Here is a 24,879-nt window from a genome sequence, read left to right as displayed (position 1 = left end):
TATACAGAACAACAACTCAAAAAATTCCTCTTAAAGCCTCAGGCCCAAACCTCACTCTTCTCAACAAAGGTAACCACCATTGACTGCTTTATGTGTCTTTCTGACATTTGCTAATGCGTGAACGTGCTGGGCATGTTCATTTTTAATTTTGCAGGGTGCTGATAACTTGTTCTTGAAAGGATTTTGCCTATTTGTACTTCAACCGGCAGTATATGAGGGTGTCATTCCTCACATTTGACAAGACTGTATAAGGTCTGTCTTCAATTTGTTTTGGCAACCCAAAGGATAAAAAAAAAAAAAACAAAACTTTGTTATAGCTCTTGGATGCATGTCTTTGATTACTATAGAGATTGATCATATTTTCATATACTTACTGGATATTTTGTTTCTTTGGATTTCTGAGAGAGCTGTGTTAATATATCTCAGTGTGATTGTGAATTTGTCTTTTACTTCTTGGATTTTCGATACATTTGCTTTGCATGCTTTCAAACTATGCTGTCAGGTGCATACATTCATGACTATCTAATTGCCCTAAATCATACCTTTTATCAATAAAAAATATTCACCTGACCCTGGATCCCTTCATTTTCTTGCAAAATCTCTCTACTTTTCATTGATTTCCTGCTTCTCTTGCTCCACCTTTTCAAAACTTCTTCCTCATTGCTTTGGAATATCTATCTAAAACATAGATCCGATTCTACTGGGTATAAGCATAGGATGAATGATGGGCCCAAAAAGAGTATTGGTAGAAACCCCAAATTCCAGTCCCCTGGCCAGGTATTTCTCTTCATATATGGGGGCTGGAGGACATTTCCTGCTTGGCTATGTGGTCTACTGGCCTTGGGCATAGGCAGGGCTGCCTTTCTGTTGGACATTTTTAAAAATATATATATTTATTTATTTATGGGGGGGATGAGTGGGGGAGGGGCAGAGAGAGAGAAAGAGAGCGAGAGAGAGAATCCCAAGTAGACTCCCTGCTGAGCCAGGGCTCCCAGATAGGATCGTGAGATCATGACTTGAGCCACAGTCAAGAGTCGAATGGTTAACTGACGTGGCACCCCTGTTGGACATGTTTGTTGGTGATTTTTGGATGGGTACCTCTGAGCTATGTGGGTTTTCTGGTAAGGGATGGGCCAGATTTGGGTGAGGTCTCCTAATGCCTGAGGCCCCCAGGAAATTGAGAAATCCGGTCTGGCAAGTAGCTGGCTTCTTTGCCTGGTGTGGCCAGCCATTGATGAGTACATACCTCCTCCTGAGTTGAGTTTCAGAGATCAGCCCATTCCATCTGGGACCTGTAAGATAAAATGCCACGTTCATAGTTCTGATGACTTGAACTGAAAAACATCATTTCCTGTCAATAACACAGTGAGCTGTAGGTTTATGTAATTGGTCAAGGAAGTAGTTTTTGTTATGGTCTTTATTCGGGATGGGGTAGAGAGGCCCTGCCAAAGATCCACTCAGAGAACTGGTGGGTAGGAGAGGAACTGAAGTATCTGAGCCAAGTGTGAGTGCCTTTGGAAGATGTCTTTTTTTTTTTTTTTTTTTTGGAAGATGTCTTAATAGAATCCAGCTTCCCCAGGCCTTATGAGGAGCGGGTGAACAGACCAGTGAGGAGCCGGGGTTGTGATCTGGGCAATGTGAAATGAATGAGCTTCTTGGACAGGAAACTTGTACACCCACATCCTTTTTGAAAGCTTGGAACTCAGCCTCTGAGGTCACATCTTGGCCTAACTTGAAGGGATGCTGTCCTTTGATTTAGACACATGCCATGTGTTGTCATGCCACTTCCCAGCTCAGTAATCCTTGACCTCATGGCTTCACACTGCTGAAGGACTGAAGACTGAGTCTGAATTTACAAACTGCCTTCAGAGCACCTGGTCAACCACTGGTTTCTTTTCCTCACCCTGGACATGCCCCGAAACACCTATTTCTGATATGGGTGGTGCATTACACATTTTCTCTCCTCTGTGTTTGCACATGCGGTTCATTTTGTTTTGCTCAAAGATTTTTCTCTTCTTTCCCTCTCTCCATTCACTGTCCTCACCTGGAAATCACCTTCTAGTGCTTCACAGCACAGGGAAAATTTTATCTCCTCTGTGAAACCTTCCCTGGGCAGGCACCCTCCAGACAGAAATCCTAGACCTTCCTGAACAAACCTCCCTTGTGACATTTATCATTCCATAATTGTAGTTAACTAATCACCTGTTTTTTTCTCTTTCCAGGGTAATAGTGAGGTTTTTAAAAAATGTCTGTATCTTCAGCACTTTGTTAGTTCATAATTGATGTTCAGTGTGTGAAAATGTTACCGTTAAGCTATTGTTTCCACGTGATCCATATACATTTGTCCTAGGATGTGTTAAAAATAAAAGAATAGGTTTTTAAATTTTTTATTTTATTTTTTTTAAGTAGGCTCCATGGAGCCCAACACAGGGCCTAAACTCACAACTTGAAGTTAAGACCCAAGCTGAAGTTCAAGAGTGAGATGCTTAACCAACTTAGCTACCCGGGCACCCCAAGAACAGGTTCTTTTAGAGGAACAAAAGATCCATGTTAAAACTGGGGGATAGGGCAGCCCAGGTGGCTCAGCGGCTTAGCACTGACTTTAGCCCAGGGCCTGGTCCTGGAGACCTGGGATGGAGTCCCACGTCAGGCTCCCTGTATGGAGCCTGCTTCTCCCTCTGCCTGTGTCTCTGCATTTCTGTCTCTGTCTCTCATGAATAAATAAATAAAATCTTTTTAAAAAAAACTGGGGGATAGACACTGTCTTCCATCCATCATAAGATATTTAGAATTAAATAAAGTCACCATATTCTTCCAGAAGAGCTTCTTCTCCAGGGGTCTGATGTGGCATCTTCGGACTGGTACCCCAGGAGGGTACTCAGTCTTCCTGTGATTCTGGGGTCCTCATTAAATCCCTAGGATTCCAGACCTGTGCATTCCACACAACCTCTTTATGCCACAAGGGAATAGAATATCTTTTCTCTATTTTACTTGTTAATGAATTTTACAAATATTTATTGAGCATCTGGGATGAGCCCTTACCTGTATGCTAGAGATGTATCAGCCAAAGAGATGTGGTCCCTGACCTCATTAAACCTGCTGGCCAGTTATGGGAAGGCTGAGGTTGGGGCCTTTAGCCATGTGGACAGATTTATTATTACTGCGTGCTTCATGTGTCTGTTACCATTTCTGTACCTCCCTCACCACGCCAAGATATGAGGAGTTGAATCAACAGGCTACAAGTCTCTAAATTAGAGTGAGATCTTACCTGTAGGATTTTAGAAGGAAAGGCATTACCTGGAGGGAGGTTGAATAAAAATTGCATGTGATTAACATATCTGAGCGATGGTGTAAGTGGCAGGGAACATTCTACAGGACATTGAGAAATCAGTAGAAATGGCATTTAAAGAGGATTGTAGTTTGCTTTCATGCCGTTCTCCTCCAGAGTGGAAATATACCCTAGCGCAGAAGTCACCAGGTCGTTTCATCAGTGGTTATTAATGGGTAGACTAGATGCCTGGCAGGCTCTGTGGGCTGGTTCAGTTTCTTTGTAAGATGCCTGGGCTTGGGCTCACGTCTCGTGCAGCATTTATTATCATTGTAAATGGGCAGTTCCCATAACCTTAAGAAATTGGTATAGAGCTGGAACTAACTCCATAATTTAAACAAAATTACAGTTATTTTATATTTAAGTTTCTTGTGCCCTTTCAAAGCTACATGTTGACTAACAGAAGAAGGTCTACAATTGCAGTGATTGGTTTTATGTTTATTATACCTTTAGAATAGAAACCCTTTATTATAGAAGGCCATCTTGGAATGGCTCCTAGGTAGAGAAAAGAAGTGGAGGTCTACTGCGGTGGTAGGTATGCTTGCTCTCTGGAATGGATAACCGATGAGATCAGGCCAGTCATTCTTCTCCCCTGACTGCATTTGAAAAGGTAAAATAGTTGTGATTTTGGTCTTGACTCAGAATTCTCTCTGATTGGATGTCAGAAGGCATGTTGTGAGGATGACATGGGGTGATTCTTATTCGTGCCAGCTGATGTCAGGCCTGTATGAAACTCTGAGAGCTAGTAGTCAGGCATCAAGGTTCCTTTTCATTTTGTAATATGAGTCTGTCATTCATGTATTAATCAAAACTGATGTGTTTTTCTGCGTTATATTTGCTCACTATAAAACATAACAAAAAATGTACAAAGAAGCAAAGTTATTTATAATTCCACCACATAGAGGCGAAATGGCATCTCATTATTGTTTGAATCCTTTTTATTACTAGTGACGGTCCACCTATTTTCATGTTTGTTATTTATTTCTTTTGTTCTCTGAATTGTGTGTTCATGGTTTTTGCTTATTTATCTGTGTTCTTTGGGTTCTTATTATCTTTCCCCCTTGTAATTACTCTAAGGTTTTTGGTGTTTGTGTGTGTGTGTGTGTGTGTGTGTGTGCAGTTTGCGGTTTTAATTTTACTGTTTTTGTAATCAGGGGTTTACAAATATTACCAAACTATTGAAGATTCTTCAATATCCAGAGTCTGTATGAATATTCCCATACATATTTATGTTGCTTTCCTTATATTTTGAGTTCTACATTCAACCATTTTGTCTATCTAAAATTTACTTTTAAGGGCACCTGGCTGGCTTAGAGTAACATGAAGCTATTGATTTTGGGGTTGTGAGTTGGAGCCCCATGTTGGATGTAGAGTTTACTTAAGTAAATAAACTTAAAAAAAAGAGAGAAAATTTACTTTCAGTGTATTTGTAGGAAAGACTGTGAGTGTCTCTCCCAATAAAGTGGTCCTAACACCATTTATTGTGAGAATCTTGCCTTATTGGTTTGTGGAACCACCTTGGCATAAATTATGCAAGATCAGATCTGTTTCTAGAATCTTTGTTCCGCGTGTCTGGCATCTCCTTCTTGATTAGATAGTCACTTTATGTTGGATTGAGCATCATGTATGTCTCCGGGTTTCCTTAATACCCTTTCCCCCTCTACAGTTTGTTATTTACTCTTCCCTGTTTATACTTTCTGGTCAACGTTGGAATTATTTGGCAAGTGCTAAAATCATTTCTAAATAAATCTTTTTTTTTAAGATTTATTTATTTATTTATTTGATAGACATAGAGAGAGAGAGAGAGAGAGAGAGAGAGAGAGAGAGAGAGAGAGAGAGGCAGAGACACAGGAGGAGGGAGAAGCAGGCTCCATGCCGGGAGCCCAACACGGGACTTGATCCCGGAACTCCAGGATCGCGCCCTGGGCCAAAGGCGGGTGCTAAACTGCTGAGCCACCCAGGGATCCCTTTTTTTTTTTTAAAGATTTATTTATTTATTTATTTATTTATTTATTTATTTATTATCTATTTTAGACATAGAGAGTAAATAAATCTTTTAAAAAGTAACATTTTAGTATCTTAAACTTACGAAAGTAATACATGTTTGATAGAGCACTGGGACTACAGTTAAATATAAAGAATGAGCATGTTAAAAAGAGAATTCTACCAAATAAACTGGAAGATCTAATTGACTTTATTAGGCAATTCATGAATTAGGCAGCATCTCATCTAGCAAATAGCAGGGTTCTCCGGGGAGTTGTGCAAAGTATGTTTTTAATTTTTTGATTTTTAAAAAGGATTTTATTTATTTATTCATGAGAGACAGAGAGGCGGAGACACAGGCAGAAGGAGGAGCAGACTCCCTGCTGGGAGCCCAATGGGGGACTCCATCTCAGGATCCCAGGATCATGCCCTGAGCCAAAGGCAGATGCTCAACCGCTGAGCACCCCAGGTGCCCCAGTAGGTTTTTATAGGAAGGAGGTGGAGTGAGAAGTTATTAGGAAAAGAAAGGATTGTTTCAGGTAGGGTGACAATTCCTGAGGGGGAAGGGCTGGGGTCTTACTAGGTGATTTACCCATTTTACTTTGGGGGATGGAGGAGGGTTCCTGTGACAATGACCTCATCAATGCCAACCAGAAAATTCCTGACTGACAAGTCAAAACAACATTCCTGGGGGAGGCGGAGGCTGCAGTGAGGTTGGATATGAAGCCCCAGTTTGGAGACCTGGCTTAGCAGAAGCCATCCCAAATCCCTCCATTCAGATCATCCTTGGGAAATCATCTCTTTATTCTGAGGCTACAGTGTGGGGCTTTGGAGTCAGGTAGCTCTGGGTTTCCAGTCTGGCTCTGTGTACACTCGCTTGCCTTTGGGCTGGTGACTCTGAGCCTCAGGTTTCCCATCAGTGCAATGGGTACACCCCTGGCTCACTGTGACAAGTGATGAGATAATGCAGACACTGTAAGGTTCTTAGCACAGCGTGTGGCCCCAAAGGCTGGACTCGCACAGGCATGTGTGTTCTACAGGGGGTGGGGGTCACCTTTTTACTACTCATCTTCCAGCCCCCTCTCCCCCACCCCGGGGCCAGAGGGCTAGCCCTCTGCTTCTCAGGTGATGGCCAAGGGCAGGAGAACACCTCAAGGTTCATGTGTGAGCCCTTCACCTGGTCCTGATAGTCAAAGCAAATCATGTGGCTGCGCCCAGATCCCATGTGTGGGGACATCGACTTTGCCACCTTGGTGAGAAGAACCTCGAAGTCACGTGACTGAGGGCCTGCACACACTGTGGGGTGAGGAGCAATGAATGCATTTTGCCACCAGGATTGACAAAATCTGCCCAACTGCTCCGGCCCGCCAGGGAGGGAGAAGGCGTTTTCAGACCGAGATGGCAGGGTCAGGTTGGCACTCAGCGGGGCCGGGGGGAGCAGCTGGCATGTGATGTGACTCTGACCGGGGTGGGGGTGGGGGCTGCCCCCAGGGAAGACTTTTTGGGTGGAGGACAAGAGTACTAGGGACAGGGGTGGCCAGATGTGGGAATCAACAGAAGTGTTTTCAGGGTCAGCGTCCTGGGCTGGACGGGCCAGCTTGGCCAGAGCATCGAAAGGAAAAGTAGCCAGCTTAGTAAGATGTTTCTCAGTGCCATGCTGACGTTCTGGAAGATGACCTGCGGCTCCAGATTGGAGCTCTGTGAGGGGCTGCGGGTGGAGGGGTGACCCTCTGGCTGAGAGCAGAGCGTTTCAGGTCCTTCCGTTTCTCTGAGGACTCCGATTGCCTGCAGTTTGGATCTGTGGGGCCTCAGAACCTGGCTATTTATCATTTCCACTTTGCATCATTCCCTGGTGTATCTGGGCCCTCCGGCAGCAATCAGGCATCCCCCTTCGCAGGGCTCCCCTCTGGAAGGTTATGGGTTGGATCCCATGTGTGAAGAACTCCGCATCTGCTGGGTCTTCAGTGCACCGAGGTTTTCTTAGCTCTGGCCTGAAACTGTCTGCATTCATTTACCCCTAATTGCTTTTAGAGATTCTGTTCCTGAGCCATTGCTTAATGAAACTCTAGGGTTTTTCTTTTCTTTTTCTGTTCTTGTCCATTGACTGTAACAGGATAAGCTTCCTCATAGCCAGATAGATCCATCTGCAGCTGAGAATCCAAAGGAGGCCCCTCCCTGGCTCCCCCTGCCTCCGGCCTCTTGTGTATGGTTCCTCCCTTCCCTTCTAGAAAAACCGTGCTGCACTAAGCAGGGGACTGTGGTCAGGGTTGAGGGTTAAAGAAGGGGAATCAACCCTTTTCATTAAAAAGAAAAAAAGAAAAAACCAAACCAGGCACTGGGCGGCTCACTGGTTGAGCATCTGTCGTCGGCTCAGGTTGTGATCCTGGGGTCCTGGGATCAAGTTCCACATCGGGCTCCCCTCAGGGAGCCTGCTTCTCCCTCTTCCTGTGTCTCTGCCTCTCCCTGTGTCTCTCCTGAATAAATAAATAAAATCTTAAAAACAAACAAACAACAAAGCCCTTCTGAAGACAGAAAGAGACACGCTGCCACCTGGCCAAGGATAGCTGAGTCTCATGGATTTTCTAGCTAAAGACAATAACCTTGTCTTTGCAAAAGCAGCTCTTTGTGACTCCGAAAGACTTCCCAGGAAGCCATGGAAGGAGAATGCACCTTTGCCATGGAGCCAGGACGTAATCAGCTCAAAACTCAAAAATGACTTGGGGAATATTCCAAAATAAATGTTTGTAGGAAGTAGGCTGGCAGGGGAGGACTTGAGCTCTGTTGATGGGGCAGTGTTTGAGAACAGGGCGCAGGCCTGGCGCAGGTTCATGCCCAGGACGGGGGGCTGCAGAAGGGCTGCAGACGCCCTCTGGCCCCCTCCTGCCAGGCTTCTGTGGGAAGCCCACGGGAGGCATGAATTCTCACCTCAGTAGAAATAAATCCTCCTACACCCCAACATCTTGCATTCAGTTTGGGGGGCTTTTCCTGAGGGCCCTCTGGACCCCAAGATAGGAACCTGTGCCAGGCATGGAGCCAGCGGCCTCCTGATGGGTGCAAGTTGCCCCAGTAAGGCTGATGGGCAGGCCACACGGAGCTCAGGTGCTGAAGTAGGCAGATTGTCCCACAGGCTGCTCTGTGCAGGAACTGAGCTAATGAGGTGTGATGCTCCTTCCTGGATGAAGTGCAGAGCTCAACTTCAGGAAATTAAACCACTCAGCAAAGTGTGCATTCTCCCTTATAATGAGAGGTCCGGCACAGGGGCCTCGTACATCTGAGTGGCTCAGCCCCACATCTTGTTTTGCAAGGTCTGCTGTTGCTAAAAATGATACCGCTCTTTCCTTGGATTACAGGAGAGGCTTGATGAGGCAAGCAGAAAAAAAAAAAAAAAAAAAGGAATATAGGCCTGGTTAATGGTTTAGGTTTTTGGAATTTGAGTTCTGATTAGTAAATCAAAGGAGACAGCAGGCAGTTGAGTTCAGGATGGGATCTTTTTTAAGTGTGGAGGTGCCATGTTATAATTTGGGAGGAGATAAGGGAGGCCTTTGATCATAAAAAGAGCAGAGAGAAGAAATAGGCAAGGTAGGAGGGTTTTCATTTGTTCGTGCGGTAACCATTTATCTGCCAAGGACTGTGCTGGGCTCTGAGGAAACAAAATGAAGAACCCGCCCACCCCACCCCCCCCCCCGCCCCCAGTCATGGATGCTTTGAAATGGGAGAGAAGAGAGTTAAAGGTCTCAGGACGGCAGCTTGCATCATGAAAGAGAGAAAACAACAGAGGACGGGACCTGGCATCCGGCTGGGGGAGCATGGTGGGGGGACATGCTGGAAGGTTGGGGGCTGGATGGGGATGGGTATGTGGGGCAGAAGGAAGGGCATTTTAGGTAGAGAAGAAAGAGTGTGAATTGAGAGAGGGCATTCCTGGTTCTGGGAAGTACAAATGGTTTTCAGTAGTTGGAGGAAGTGAGGGACAAGATGACGTTAGAGGGATGAGATGGGGCTGAATTGGGTGCCAAGCCAAGGAGCTTGAATCTGATTCTGAAAGCAGTGGAGAGACAAGGAAGTAGAAGAGTGCCGGATCCCATTTGCATTTTATTTCATTTTTTTAAAAGATTTTATTTATTCATGAGACACACAGAGGCAGAGATGCAGGCAGAGGGAGAAGCAGGCTCCCTGCCAGGAGCCCGATGTGGGATTTGATCCCAGGGACTCCAGGATCACACCCTGAGCCAAAGGCAAGAGGCTCAACCCCTAAGCCACCCATGTGTCCCCCCCATTTGCATTTTAGGAAGATCATCTTGGGGGTGCCTGGCTGGCTTGGTGGGTGAAACATGTGACTCTTGATCTCAGAGTTGTAAGTTCGAGTTCCACGTTGGGTGTTGAGATTACTTAAAAATATAGTATTGAGAAGGAAGGAAGGAAGGAAGGAAATAAGTCATGCTGGCATCAGTGCAGTGGATAGAACAAGGTTGAATTGCAGAGGGTCAGGCAGGACAAAGGGCACCAGTAGGTGACTTTTGGTGTCATTCTGGAGGGAAATGATGAGACGTGGAGCTAGGGTCCAAATGGGCGGGGGGGAAGAGTGTCATAAAGAGATCCTAAAGATGGCAGAGTCTTCCAGATTTGATGACCGACTAGACGTGGTGAATGTGTCATGATTCTAGCTTGACCCCTAAAAGAGAGAGTAGGGTGCGCTGCAATGAAGACAGGAAGGCTCAGATGGAGCAGGTGTCGATTTTAGGCATGCTGAATTTGTGGGGCTTATGAGATGTCCGGGTGCAGATGTCCTACGGAAAGTTGATGCTTGAACCAAGGTCTAGGTGAGTCACGCGGGTTTGGAAGTTGCCAGTGTGATGATTGGAGCCACAGATTTGGGTAGAGACTCTAGCCAAGTCAGAGTCTGTAAAGTAAGACCATTGGAGGGTGGAGAAAGAAGCTTAAGGAGTTTGGGGATTTGGAGGACTAGCAGAGAGGCCACCCAGAATCAGAGCGGGCGGCCAGGGCAGGTCGCGTGGGAGAAAGAGCAGAGGCGGGGCTCAGGGGAACCCGGAGTGTGCAGCATCCAAGAGTGAATCGTGTTTATATAAGCAGAGAGGCAACAGTGTTACATCCTGCAGAAACGATGCTCACCCGAGGCCAGAGTGGGAAGTTTCCCTGGTTTCTGGCCACGTGGATGTCATTGGAAGCCACCGGGAGCAGCTGTAGTGGCATAGGGTGACTTGAAGCCAAGTGAGAGTGGAGTGAGGAACTGGAGGGCAGGTGGCAAGTGGGGGTGAGGAGAAGAGAGCCGGCAATCAGGCTGCTGGAGGGGGCTTTTGTTCATTTAGATGGGAGAGGCCGGGAGTGTCTGACTTGCTCACTCAGTTTGGACGTGCACACGCTCGCGGTGGAGGGCAGGACTCGGAAGCGCCTCACCTGGCCACCTGCAGAGGCCCCGCTCTGGAGCTTCACAGGGCCTCTGGGTCGAGAGTCGGCACGTTTGCTGGATGCTGCTGCTGCTGATGCTATCGACCGGTGACCATTTCTGGCAATCTCTGCTGGTGGCCTTGAGTTCTTCCGTGGGGTAGGGGGCACCCTTCCCTGCCACAGGGAGATTGGCCAGCGGGGAGTGGTAAAAGCAGAGTGGGGGTGGGGGGCCCTCTTCTGAGAGGGATCCGTGGATAGTGGAAACTTTGGCTTTGTCTTGTCATCGGTTGCAGTGTGAGACTTTCTCTGTCTCTTTATCTATCTCTATCGTCTATAATTACGTCTATAGATAGATGTAAATAGATACGTAGAGAGAGAGAGAGAGAGAGCTGAAGAGAACTTATTTCAAAGAATTGCATACGTAATTGTGGAGGCTGGCATATCCAAAATCTGCAGGGCTCGCCAGCAGCTTGGAGACCCAGGGAGGAACTGATGTTGCAGCTAGATTCCAAAGATAGTCTGCTGGTGGAATTCTCTCTTCCTTGGGGGGTCCTCGATCTTCTTTCTCTTAAAATCTTCAACTGATTGGATGAGGCCCACCCAAAGTTTGGAGGGTAATCTGCTTTGACCCAAACCTTCTGATCTAAATATTAACCTCATCTAAAAAAAAGTACTTTGGGGGCACCTGGGTGGCTAAGTCAGTTAAGCATCCGACTCGATTTCAGCTCAGGTCCTGGTCTCATGGCTTGCGAGATGGGGCCCTGCCTCAGGTTCTGTGCTCTGTGGGAGTCTACTTGGATATTCTTTCCCTCTGTCCCTTCCCCTGTTCATGCTCTCTCACTCTCTCAAATACATCACTCTTTAAAAAATAATAAATGGATAGATTAGCCTTTCTAAATAAAAAAAGAGCCACTTAAAAAAAAAAAGAGTCACTTTCTTAGGGAAAGCAAAAAATAAAATAAAATAAAATAAAATACAAAAGTACTTTCAGAAACATCTAGAATACTGTTTGACCAAAATACCAAGGCCTAGACAAGTTGACACATAAAATGGAGCATCACTGTCAGTTAGACTTGCTTTTGGGATCTGACTTCATAATCTGGCCCCACATCCACATTGAGCCTGAGGGAGATGGGAGCGAGCAATTTGTCTTCTTGTTGAAGAATAAGTGAAGTTGTTGCTGGTGTGCCATAGAAAGCGTGTGGAGTACTCTGAAGTTTTGTGCCAGTTGGCATGTGTAGTGTCAATGTTCATGGCCATCTCTGGGCTCAGGAATGTGGGCATTTTTGCAGTAGGGCTTCCTAGGAGGAGACCCATTTCTGTTCCTGGTTGATCATAACCCATGGCCTGGTAGAGCTTGAGTTGGCACACACCAGCCACATCTTCAGTTAAACATTTGCTTAATGCATGTGGACTCGGAATTCGGGCAGCGGCTAAGAGGTGGGCTGACGCACTTGCCTCTCCTTCCTGGTCACCTCTCTCTGGCAACTGGACACCACTGTTTGGAAAATGAATCCCATTGCTAAGTGGCTGGGCCACACCAGTGCTTTCTTGGGAATTTTGCCTCTCAGTTTGCGACGGTCGAGTATACATGAAGTGTGTCTGCTTTGGATCAATGAGAGTGTGGCCAAGCCAAGGACACATGTGGCCATCCAGGTCGGGGGAACGGGTGTGCCAGTTCTCAAAGTGCAGGGGATAGTGGCACAGGGGTGCATCCCAGATTTGCTCTCAAACATAAAGCACATTCAGAATTTGAAAAGGAGACACTCCTGGACCTGGACCTTCCATTTGGAAGCAGATTTGATATTGTGTGGATGTGATGGTGGTAGACGGGCAGTCATAGAAGGAGTCCTCACCTCTCACATCGGCTCACAGCAGCAGATGGAGTGGATGTGAAGATGTGTCTGCCCCAAGCCTGTCACATCCTCAAGAGTTTGCTTGTTGGAGCATGGCTGCTCTTGGGGTCAAGGTGGTGTTTTCTGACTCAAAGCACGTATTCTGTTTGACTCCCCACTCTTCCTCCCTCTTGTTTCACTCCATGCTGCTGGCACATGCTGCAAAGAACCTTTATTATTTGACCTTTGTGACCTTATGCATGTTTTTGGTGTGCTTTGAAAATGAAAATGAATCAGCCTGGTAGGAATTTGCAGAGCCTGATGTGAGTCTCTGATTCCAAGACCTGACTCTTTACTGCTCCATCTCTAAACAAGGTTAGATAGATTTCTTCTGGAAGGCCCTGGAAGATAAAAAGAAGGGGATCCTAGTGCCTCTGTGTGCTCAGAAGTGCTCTTACTGTCCATCCCGCCCTCTCTTCTTGACCATGTAAGTTTGACCCATTGATCCACCTTTCTAGTTCATGGCTCCTCTTCCCTGTCCCCTTGATCCAGCTCAGTCCATCAGTCACATCTGGTGTAGGGACAGCCGTTTGGCACTTAGCATTTACTGCATTGTGTTACAAGCTGCCTTGTTTTAAGTGTTGAATGTGTTTTAGCTGCAAAACCCAGGAGTCTTGGGTACCGGCAGCAGAATTAGAGCCTGGGCAGTGCTTACTAATCTGTCCCCTCACTAGGGTGGGGTGACACTGTGCAGAGACTGAGGGGCATCACTGCACCCAGAGCCAGAGCTGATGGTGAGCAGCCAGGAATGCCCTGCAGATTGGCCACATGGTGACCGTCCTGGTGATCTGAGTGACTGGGAGAGATTGGGTTGGCCCTGGAAGGGGAGTCCTCACCTCAGCGCTCCTACACCCTGCCTTGGTCAGACAGGGGCATCTGAAAGAGTCTAACATCAGATGATAAAGTTCACTTCCAGGCACCCTTGCTGCCTTTCCGGCTCGTTGTGTGACTCAGAGCAAGTGACTGTGCACCTCCAGTTTCCTCATCTGTGAAGTGGGGATGATAATACTGCCTATTTCATAGGCAGGTTGCTGTGAGGATTCAATGAGACAGAAAAGTCTACTGAAGCTTCCAGAAGTTTCTGGCACATAGCCTGCACTATATAAATGTTGGTTATCACCATCATTATCATCATCATCATCATCATCATCATCATCATCGTCATCATCTCCATCATCTCTAAGTTTCCTGAGGCTTTCTGGACCACATTGCATCTAAGGTCTTTTACAACAGTGGGGATGTTTGGGCATCATCTTTTTGTTTCCAGCTTGACAGACTGGGTCACAAGTGTGACTTGGTCCCTCTGATCTGTACCGCACTGGGGTCATGTGAGTCGTCTCCTTTTTAAAAGGGGTTCACAGGCAGGGGTCTGCCTGTGACAGGGCATGGCCAGCTGCTCTCTGGGCTTGGTTTTCTTCTCCTCTGGAGGCCTAGCCTGTGACCTTCTGTTGTGTCAACTGTGATCCTCTCTCGTGGGTTCTGAGGTGACCTGTTCTCCCCAGATCTCCTCCCTTTACTCAGCATCCAGGAAGGGAGGTAGCCGACACTCTTGTTGTTAAGTGACGTCAGTGCCAAGGGCTCTGGGAGAGGGGAGTCATTACCCTCGGGGAGCTACCAAGTTCACAGAAGTATCCCAGGCCTGTGGATATATGGACAGGCAGACAGGACAGATGTAAGGTGTCTGAGAGGTCTCGCTTGGTTGGTTACTTGTCTCTGCTTTCTCTCTCAGACTGCTTCCCCATCAGCCCTCTGCAGACAGGGCTGGGCCCGAAGTTCCCCGTAGCCCCTTGGGCCTTACACATGGACTGAAAATTATCCAGACTTTACGACAGCCTTCCTGCCAGCCGTCTCCATTCAGATGAGAGATTGTTCATTGCTCGCTGACCTGTGATTGAAAGGAAGTGTGTGATTTCCCAGACCCAGATCCAAGCCTGTGTTGCTAGAGGGAGCACACAATACCCAGCTATGGATTTTGCAGTATTTTGCAGTTTCTGTGGCATGCCATCCTCTGCTCATTCTTGGGTACCTTGCAGGTATCTGCAGATCCAGAAGCTCTTCTTTATCCTCACAGCCTTCCAGGTTGCTCTTACCTGGATTTTGTAGCCCGGAAGGCGGTCGGGAGAGGGGGATGGGCAGGAAACATGTCTGATTTCATATGTTCCATTATGTAGAGAAGGGGCCAGAAGCCAAGCTGTGAGCTGATGCTCAAGTCCATTTGTCCAGCTGCCTGACATGAGCCATCACTGGGCCACCCCAAGAGTACCATGCACATCACCGGGGCACTGGGCACAGAGCGGCTTCCACTCACTCAGTTCTGTGGGGACTTGGGAATGACCGGGAGGGCTTCTTTCATGTTAGCCTGTGTACAAGGTGGGACACCCGGATGTGTGTGGTTTGGTAACCTCTCTGAGGGGCATCAGGCCACAGCGGGAATTCAGGATCAACTGCTAGGGGGTAGGAGCCATGTCTGTTCCCTTTCTCTGGGTGTTCTCTCTGTATTTCTATGGCCTGTGAGCCTCTCTCTTTGCCTGCACCATCCACACTTAATCTTCCCTCCCGCACTCCTCTTCTGCCATTGGGCACTGGGTATCTGGTTGTGGATCTGTCAGCACCTACTCCCTACTGCTTCAAAACTGCAGTGCCCGAGGCAAGTGGTGGTTCAGTGATTAGGCATCTGCCTTCAGCTCAGAGCATGATCCTGGGGTCCTGGGATCGAGTCCCGCATCAGGCACCCTACATGGAGCCTGCTTCCCCTTCTGCCTATGCCTCTGCCTCTCTCTGTGTCTCTCATGAATAAATAAAATCTTAAAAAAAAAAAAAACCCACAACACTGCATGCAGTGCCCATCTCTCCAGCATATTCTGTACATTTTCTACATAGCAGGCAATAAGCCAGCTAAGGTTATTATTATTTTTTTTGAGGCGGAGTCCACCTCCCTAGACATTAAAGACCAAAGAAAGAATGCGGATTTTCACAATAATGACTGCATTCATCTTGTCTGCCCACTGTGAAACCCTGAGGGCATCGGGCACAGGAGAGATGAATTGTAAGCTGGGCAAGGATAGAGGCCTGGATAGGCCAGGCCTGGGAGGAGAATCCCAGGTGGGTCCTGCAGGAAGGGTCTGGGCTGAGTGAAAGCTCTGGAAGCCTGGCTCATGGTGATAGGGAGTACACAGAAGGGAACAGAGGAGCCAGAAGGGGACAGTGGGAGCGTGGGGCAGGCAGGCCGCCTGGGTCTTTCCTTGAGTTGGTACGTTGCATTTGTACGGTGCTGTGAAATGATCCTTGTGGGGATCTTAGCCTGGCACCCACAGCTAGGTGTGGTGTGGATTATTTTGACACTTTAAGAGATGAAGAAATATGAACAGTGTGCGCAGGTGACATGTCCAGTGCGTGACAGAGTGATTCTCATTTTTGAAACCTGCTCCTCCACGATTTACTGAATGGGGCGGGAGGAGGTCCCCCCTTCCTCCCTCGAGGCTCCCATGTTTCCCATTTCACGGCGGGGGTGGTGGTGGGGGTGAGTTGCGTGCTCCAGTGGAGATGCTTGACTCACCCCTGAGTCCTGATTGCATCATGACCCCATTGCCTGTGGGTGAAAGCAGTGCTGGTAAGATGCAATCTGGTCTTTTGGCTTCTTAATTCCAAGCCAGAAGGTGTTAAAAACAAGGGGCCAAAGACACCAGCCCGAGGGAGGAGTGCTCGCAATAAGTGAGTGTGTACAGCGTGTGGCTCACGTGGGTGGGCTGGTGAGTCATAGCAGCTGCCGGCCTGCCAGGCTCAGGGCGGTCGAGGGGGCTCGGAGGGACCTTCCGGGGTGCCCTCCTCCCTCAGATCACCACGCAGCAAATGGGATGATTCCTGCCAACTGCCCAGAAGCCCGTCAATAACCATTCTAATCTCCCTGGCAGCCCCCAGAAGTGAATTTACAGCGACGTGGTAAAAATGAGGCTCCATGATCAATGGATCCCTGGACAGTCTCCTCCAGGAGACACAAATGTAGATTGTAACAAAACTTTATTTTCTTCCGAAAATTGCCTGCATGATTAATATGGCCTGACACAGCCCAAGCTGTTCCGCATAAAAAACAGCCTTTTTTCTGGCTCCTTCCACAGTGCTGTTCCCCTCTCACTCCATTCCTTCACCTGGTTTCCTTTGTTTCTTCCTCTAACATGTGTGCTATGTATTGTTCAGTCTCACGCAAGGAGGAGGAAAACGTATGGAGATGCCTGAGCTTGCCCTTCCATTCTGCGCAGTTTCCGCTCGGTATTCCCAACGTGGTTCAGCCTGAGCACAGGACCAAATTCTCCAGTCCCCCTGGGACAGGGCGCCAGTGCTCCTGTGATTGAGCCTGCAGAGCGTGTCCCCTGGGCATTAAACCACCTCTCGTGTCGCTGGGAGCTCTAGGGAGGCCAGAGCTCTACACTCCCGTGTCCAGCCTGCGTGAAGAGGACTCTCTTCTCTTTCACCCTATTTTCAGAGATGGGAGAGTTGCCATGAAGGAGGACCCCATAGACAGGGGTCCCATCCGCCCGCAGGGTCGGGCTGTGTCAGGCAACACGGTCCTATGCAGGCAGAAGGCCTGCTCCCTTGATTAGGATTATTGGCATGTGCATATCAGGGCAGGGTCTCCAGTACATGTCTTAGTTTGGGTTCCCCCAGAAGCAGACCATGGGACAAAGATTTGAGTGCACTGGTTGATTTGGGAGGTGGAGAGAACACCACTAGGAACATGGGGAAGTAGGACCTGGAAGGGAAGGCACCCCTAAATGATGCAGTGTGCAGATTGCCCCTGTGCGTGATGGAGCTTCATCCCACTGGGTGAGGGGGGGAAATCTCTGGAAGTCAGTGTAAACCACCCTCTGAGTCCACCTGCTCCAGGGGTGAGCCAGCTGGGTATTTATGCGTCAGCTCCTGGCAGATGGGGGCAGGGAGATTGCTTAGGTGGCAGCTAGGTAGGCTCCAGGCCAGGAAATGCAGGCGCCCAATGGGGAGTCAGGCAGGTGGGCCCTGAGGTGGGATCGGGTGGCGTGTACGGGCACATAGGCAGCCCATGATACGGTAAATGTACCTGGGAGATGCTTCTGGTTCCTTTGGAGTGGTAAGTTTGGGAGAATTGGGACCGGATCCCTTCAGGTTTTAGCCCAGAGGGGCCAAGAGGGACCCAGGGATTCACACCTTGTGAGGACGTGTGCCATGTCCATGTGTCCATCCACAGCGCCCCTGCCTTCCTCCTTCCTCTGACTCCACTCCCGCCACCTCTGCCCACAGGTGCAAGGAGCTGAAGTACGCCAAGGAGCTGCCCCAGATCTCCATCATATTTATCTTCGTGAACGAGGCCCTGTCGGTGATCTTGCGGTCCGTGCACAGTGCTGTCAATCACACACCGACACACCTGCTGAAGGAAATCATCCTGGTGGACGACAACAGTGACGAAGGTAAGGGGCGGCCAAGCTGTCTGGGGGAGGGACATGCCCATGCACGGTGTCAGCAGTCGGGAAGTGCCACGTGCATTGTAACGCGAGCCTGAGCCTGCGTGTTGTTGCATCCTGTCCCCTGCGCAATGGGAGCAGGAGATGTTTTGAGGAAGACATGTGGGCCAACGCTGGTCCATTAGACTGCACGTCCTCGTGGCTCTTAAGGATAAATGACCAGCCTCATGTCTAAACTCATTTCTTCCCTACATGTTACCTAAACATGTTGACACTGAAGGGCTGAATTTGCCCACACTCCCCGCCCCCCAACCCCACTGCCAGGAGGTAAAATAAACAGTGAAAGCGTCCTGCAATGGGAGCCGTTCAGCTGGCATCCGAAGGCCCCTCTGGGCCGCTGCACCCAAAATGATCATTGGTTTCAGAAATGAGTGGTGTGCACAGGCGCCTCGGAGTTCAGCCCTGTAGGCAATGATGGCTCAATTTAAAAAATCAAAAACAAGCCCGTGTTGGGTGGCAATAACAGAAATGCTCTGAGGTTCTCAGAGACAAGTAGGGGAAGGCTGATGTCAAGGCGAGAGGTGGAGGGGGTGGTGGGGAGATTGGTCTTCTAATTGTGCCTTTGTGTTGGCTCTTAGCCTCCAAAATGCACTATGCTCATGGCAGGGAGAAACCCCCACAAGCTGAGGACATAAAGGAAAGCCAGCCAGTGTGCCTGCTCAGCCAAGGGGGCTTATCTGTTGCATAAGGATTAGGGACAGGCTAAACCCCTTGCTCTCAGCGTGCTGAGGAGAGAAGGATTACCCCGAGTGCACTCCCGGGGAGGAACAACGCTGTGTGAAGGCTGATTACCTTCAGGAGCTCTGGTCAGAGCCCGTCACCTGTCCTCGGCCCAGGTCCAGAGGTCCCGCTGCCCCTTCCGAGCTGGCTGGCTGTCACACCAAGGGCTCCAGGGGACCTGGGCTGGGCAGTCTGCCAGTCGGGGTGCTGCCTTCTCGGGGGCCTCCAGATGTTGAGGGTTGATGGGTCATTTGCTGTATTTCTCACATCCTTCGTTTTCTCTTTTTACCTGTGGCCATTTCATTATCTGTAGATAATGTAGTCTCTTGTGAGATACTGATAGTCTTCTTGTGTGAATGTGGCTCATTCAGCTCTTTGAAGCCGTGACGTTGTCTCCCTGATGTGGTTCCCAGAGCCCTCCCTGCAGCCTCCCTGTGTGCCCACTGTGGATCTCTTGCTGCAGCACAGGAACCCCCAATTCTGTGCCCTTCATTTGCTGGTCTAAGTCCACCCACTTGTTCCCCAGGTGTCCCCGATGTGTGCCCTCCTCAGAGGATCCTTTACCGCCTTCCCAAGGCCCTTGCTCTGTGCTGCCATTCCCCTGTGGAAGCACGTAGCAGGTGGTGTCCCTGTGTCTTGCACAGCTGGCCTCCCAGTGCTGGATGGGACTTGGTTTCGATGAGCCTTGTCCAGCCTGGGGTGAGTAATGAATAAAAACAGGGCTGGCAAAGGGTCAGTGGGGGCTGTGGCTAGAGGCAGTGCAGAGAAGAGCAGCAAATCCAGAAAAGAAAGTGAGTGGTCTCTTCTGGGCTGAATTGGGATGAGGACTCACTACCAGTGGGGCTCCCTCCCCTGAGGAAATATTGGCAGGGCCCAGCCAGGGAGGAAACCTGGAAGTACAAGCCAGTCTCAACCAGAACCAAGCCATGGTCCCTGGGAGATGTCTTATTTTAGGTTCCCCTGGAAGCAGACCCTGAGACAAAAGATTTGAGTGTGTTGGTTGATGTGTGATGGGGAGAGAACGCCTTTGGGGACATGGGGAAGTAGGACCAGGAAGGGAAGGCATCCTCCCTGGAGGAAATTCCGTTTCAGGAGGTCTGGAGTATGGCGGAGAATTTGCATTTCTCCCAAATTCTGAGGTGGGGCTGATGCTGGTGGTGCAGGGACGGTAAATGTACGTGCCATTTCAGTGGTTCACATCTCAGCTCTCAGTGAAGCTGGTTAGTGGGTGAGAAACAGGGTGGGACAGGTATTCAGTCCAGTCTGACCATAAGGCTAATTCCCATTCACCCTCTTCTGTCTCTGCTCCCCCTGCCCCCCAAATACCCAGTGGACTATATTAACTCTGGTTCCCTCTTTTTTTCTTTGGCTCTAGCCTCTCTGTTTTCTCCAGGCCAGAAATGCCTTCTCTTTAATTGGAACAGGAACTTCAGATTTTTTTCTTTGTTGAGATTTTCTTTGTGACTAGTATTATCGAGTTTTGTAAATGTTCTATATACACTTGAAAAGACCCCCACACACTGTAATCATGGAACTGAATTCCTGCCAGACATCAATTTTGTGTATTTAGGTAGAGTCTGAGTTTATTTTCTTAAGTCTTTTTGATGATAGTGTTTTAAAATCTCCTCCTACAATGACTAGTCCTTCCCATCTTCCTAATAATGTTTGATTTCTGTATCTTGTTGTCAGTTTCTTTGGTAACTGCAGATCTGGATCTTCGTGGCTTCATTATTAGTGGTGGTTGTCACTATTATGTAATGCTCTCTTTATCTTAAAAGCATACTTTTTTTTCTTGCCTTGAATTTTGTTCATCTAACATTAATATTATCCCATCTTACCTTCTCTTTGTGTGTGATTAAACCATTTTTTTCCCCCAGCCCTTACCACATTTTCTGATCTTCAAAATAATGCATGCCCTTTGCAGGAACATTTGAATGTATCAAAAGGTACTTGTAATTGAAGAATACAAATACTATACAGACTACCTAGAGACAAGTGCTCATTCCCCCACACCCCCCCCTTTTTAAATGCATGTGTACATAGTTAAGATCCTATGGTAAAAACAAGTTAATGTTCTTCCTGTCTCCCCCCTGGACTGTGAAACATAATATTCATCCTTTTATTAAAAAAGATCTGGGGCACCTGGGTGGCTCAGTCAGTTGAGCATCTGACTCTTGGTTTTGGCTCAGGTCACAATCTCATGGGTTGTGGGATCAAGCCCCTTGTCTGGCTCTGTGCTCAACGAGGAGTCTGCTTGAGATTCTGTCCCTAGGCCCTCTCCCCCACACTCTGTCTCTTTCTCTCTCTAAAATAAACAAATCTAAATAAATAAATAAAATCTGTAAACATAATTTTCATGAGGGTAGAGGGGCCCGTTCTCAGGCTGGTCAAGACTGGCTCAGGTGGGAACTATGATCTCTCATCTCTATGCTATCATATACATTAAAGAAAAATAACACTTTTTTAGAAAAAGAAAAAGGGCGCCTGGGTGGCTTAATTGGTTAAGGGTCTGCCTTCAGCTCGGGTCATGATCCCAAGGTCCTGGGACCCAGCCCCACATTGGGCTCCCTGCTCAGTAGGGCAGTCTGCTTCTCCCTCTCCCTCTGCTCCCGCCCTTGCTTGTGCTCTCTCTCTCACTTAATCTCTGATAAATAAATTCAAAAAAATCTTAGAGAGAAAAAAGAGAAAGGAAAGGAAAGGAAAACGAGAAGGAAGGAAGGAAGGAAGGAAGGAAGGAAGGAAGGAAGGAAGGAAGGAAGGAAGGAAGGAAAGGAGGGAGGGAGGGAGGTCGATCCTAGCTCAGAGAATGTGTGAATAAATATGATAAATAAGGAAAAGACACTGACTTGCTTGTGTACACAGATCCCGAGACATCTGGATTTTGTTTTTTAAAAGTGATTTCTTTCATTTGGGTTGAATGTTGACATTGGCCCAAATTAAGCTAAAGTAAGATGCAATTCTTGGTGCTCGTGTACATTAAACTGAGGTCACTTGGGCAAAATTGGCTAGTGATCACTGCTCACTCAATCCAGTGGGCACTTTCCTGTTCTGAGCCAGCCACAGCTGGCATAGTTGGTGGCTTCCTTCCTGGCACTTTCTCCTCCTGAGGCCCCAGCACCACTGTCTCCTCTGCCTTGACTCCTGCTTGATCACTCATGCTTCTGACCATCAGGACACAACGGGCACTTCCCCCCGTGTGTGTGCTCTCAACGACATCCAAATCCATCTTTCCTACGCAGGGCAACCTGGCCTCTCCTCTGAGCCCCAGACCTGTGTCCTCTGCCTCCTTGCTGGCTCAGGGCCCCTCTGAACCATAAACTCGGTCTGTCCAGTGACCAGCTTCCCCTCTTGGCCTTGGAAACCTGCTTCTTGTTCTTATCTCCTGTGTCAGCGAAGGGCTTTGCCTCTTCTCAGTTTTCTCATCACTGAAGACTGGAAGGCTTTTCATTCTCTCTGTGCCATTTCTCAGCATTGAACATGATCCTACCTAGCCATGTCCTAAGCCACTTCTTTGCTTAGGTGCTCAGCATTCTTTGCCTTGATCTTTATTTGAGATGCTGAGGGGGAAGGAATTCAGGTGCATGGAATTATATAGATCATGATTCTTGACTCACTGAGTCATGGCCATCCTTTATCATTTTCCCTTACTTTTAACTGAGATTATAATTTGCATACCATAGAATGCATTGTTATAAAGAGTATATATATAGTTCAGTGACTTTCATTATATCCACGGTATTTTGTACCTACAAGCACTCCCTCATTCCAGAATATTTTCACCTCCCCAAAGAGATTCTGAACCTGTTAACCATCTCTCCCAGTTCCTCGGGCAACCACCAAGATACTTTCCATCTCTATGAAATTTGCCTTTTCTGGACATTTGAGATCAATGAAATCTACAGTATGTGGCCTTTTGTGTCTGGCTTCTTTCTCTTAACATAATGTTTTCCAGGTTTATCCATGTGGTTGTAGCATAGGTCATTACTTCATTCCTTTTTTTGTTTTGTTTTGTTTTCTTTTTAAAGATTTTATTTATTTATTCCTGAGAGGGGGTGTTGGGCAGGGACACAGGCAGAGGGAGAAGCAGGCTCCATGCAGGGAGCCCGATGCGGGACTTGATCCTGGGGCTCCAGGATCACGACCTGGGCTAAAGGCGGGTGCTCAACCATTGAGTCACCCAAGGACCCCCTACTTCATTCCTTTTTGTGTTTCAATAATAGTCTGTTATGTGGATCTAACACATTTTATTTATCCGTTCATCAGTTGAGGGATGTTTGGGTTGTTCTTGCTTTTCCGTTATTAGGAATAATACTGCTATGAATGTTCATGTATAAGTTGTTGTGTGGGCATGTTTTCAGTTCTCTTGGGTGTATACCTAGGAGTAAAATTGCCAGGTCATGTGAAAAATCCATGGTTCATTTTTTTGAGAAAGCATCAGACTGTTTTCCCCACTTTTTCACAGTGGCTGCACCATTTTGCATTCCTACCAGCAATGTATGAAAGTCCCAGTTTCCCCACATGCTCAACAACATTTGTTATTTTCCTTTTTAAAAAATAATTATGGCCACCCTTGTGCATGTGAGGTGATAGCTTGTAGTTTTATTTGCATTTCCCTGATGACTTATTATTTTGAGCAACTTTTCATGTGCTTATTTGCCATTAGTCTATCTTATTTGGAGAAATGTCTATTCAAATCTTTTGCCTATTTTTAAAGTGAGTCATTTTTTTTTTAGTGTTAAGTTGTAATTGCTTATGTCTCCTGGGTACACACTCTTAATGAATATATTCTGTAAGTATTTTTTGCAAATGCGTTTGCATATGTTGTCTTCCATTCAGTGGGTTGTCTTTTCTCTTTCTTTATAGTGTCCTTTGATGCACAAATATTTTTAATCTTCATGAAGTCTGGTTTGTTTATTTTTCCTTTTGAGTATTTTAACTTTTGGTATCATATCTAAGAAACCATTATCTAATCCAGGGTCACAAAGATTTACATCTGTATTCTCTTCTAAGTGTCCTATAGTTTTGGCTCTTACATGTAGCTCTATATCCATTGTGAATGGTTTGTATATGGTTTGAGGTAGGGATCTGAATTCATTTTTTTCCCCCATGAGGATATTCAGTTGTCCCAGTACCATTTGTTGAAGGGACTGTTCTTTCCCCATTGAATGATCATGGCATCCTTGTCAAAAATAAACTGCCTTGAAAATGTGAGGGTTTATTTTTGGACTTTAAATCCCATGTCATTCATCTATGTGTCTATCCTTGGGCTAGTACCACCCTATCTTGGTAACTCTTCTGTTATAGTGAGTTTTGAAACCAGGAGATAAGTCTTCCAAACTTATTCTTCTTTTACAAGATTGTTTTGTCCATTCTGGGAGCCGTGTGTTGATGTTTGAATTTTAGGACCAGTGTGTCAATTTCTGCAAAAAGGCAGTTGGAATTTTGTCAAGTTTTGCATTGAAGCCATAGGTCAATTTGAGGTTTATTATCATCTTAGCTATATTAACCCTGCCAATCCATGATATGGAATCTTTCTGTTCATTTAGATCTTCTTTAATCTCTTTCAGCAATGTTGTGTAGTTTTCAATGTACAAGGCTTGCCTTCTTTGGTTAAATTTATTCCTAGATATTTTATTATTTTTGATGCTGTTGTAAGTGGAATTGTTTTCTTAATTTCATTTTTGGACTACTCATTGCTTATATATGGAAATGCAGCTGGGTTTTTTTTTTTTTTTGTATCGATCTGGTGTTCTTCTGTCTTACTAAATTCATTTATTAGCTCTGATTGTGTGTGTGTGTTCTTTAAAGCTTTCTATCTAGAATAACATGTCATTTTCAAATAGGATAATTTTATTCTTACTTTCCAATCTGGATGCCTTTTGTTTATTTTTCTTGCTCAGTTTTCCTGGTTCCTTTATTTCTAGAAATGTACTTTTTACCAAATGCCTGATATCCTATCACGTCTGGAACAAGAGCGTTGACCCATGTGCTAATCCTAATTGTTTACAAAAGGCTCTTTGGGAGATGACAGCTAAGTCCTGAGTGAGCTCGGGGAAAC

At 47.0% G+C, this 24,879-nt stretch overlaps 1 protein-coding gene across 2 annotated transcripts in view; it reads left to right on the top strand.

The window, feature by feature from the left end:
- GALNT17 (polypeptide N-acetylgalactosaminyltransferase 17) overlaps positions 1-24,879 on the top strand; it is a 436,312-nt gene that overhangs the window by 176,161 nt on the left and 235,272 nt on the right. For both annotated transcript variants that reach the window (XM_038539024.1, XM_038539025.1), the window contains exon 3: positions 17,881-18,047. In XM_038539024.1, the coding sequence (XP_038394952.1) occupies positions 17,881-18,047 (167 nt within the window). The remainder of the gene's footprint in view (positions 1-17,880; positions 18,048-24,879) is intronic.

This window comes from Canis lupus, chromosome 6 (assembly GCF_011100685.1).
Source record: "Canis lupus familiaris isolate Mischka breed German Shepherd chromosome 6, alternate assembly UU_Cfam_GSD_1.0, whole genome shotgun sequence".
NCBI lineage: Eukaryota > Metazoa > Chordata > Mammalia > Carnivora > Canidae > Canis > Canis lupus.
This window is presented reverse-complemented; position numbering and strand designations above follow the sequence as displayed.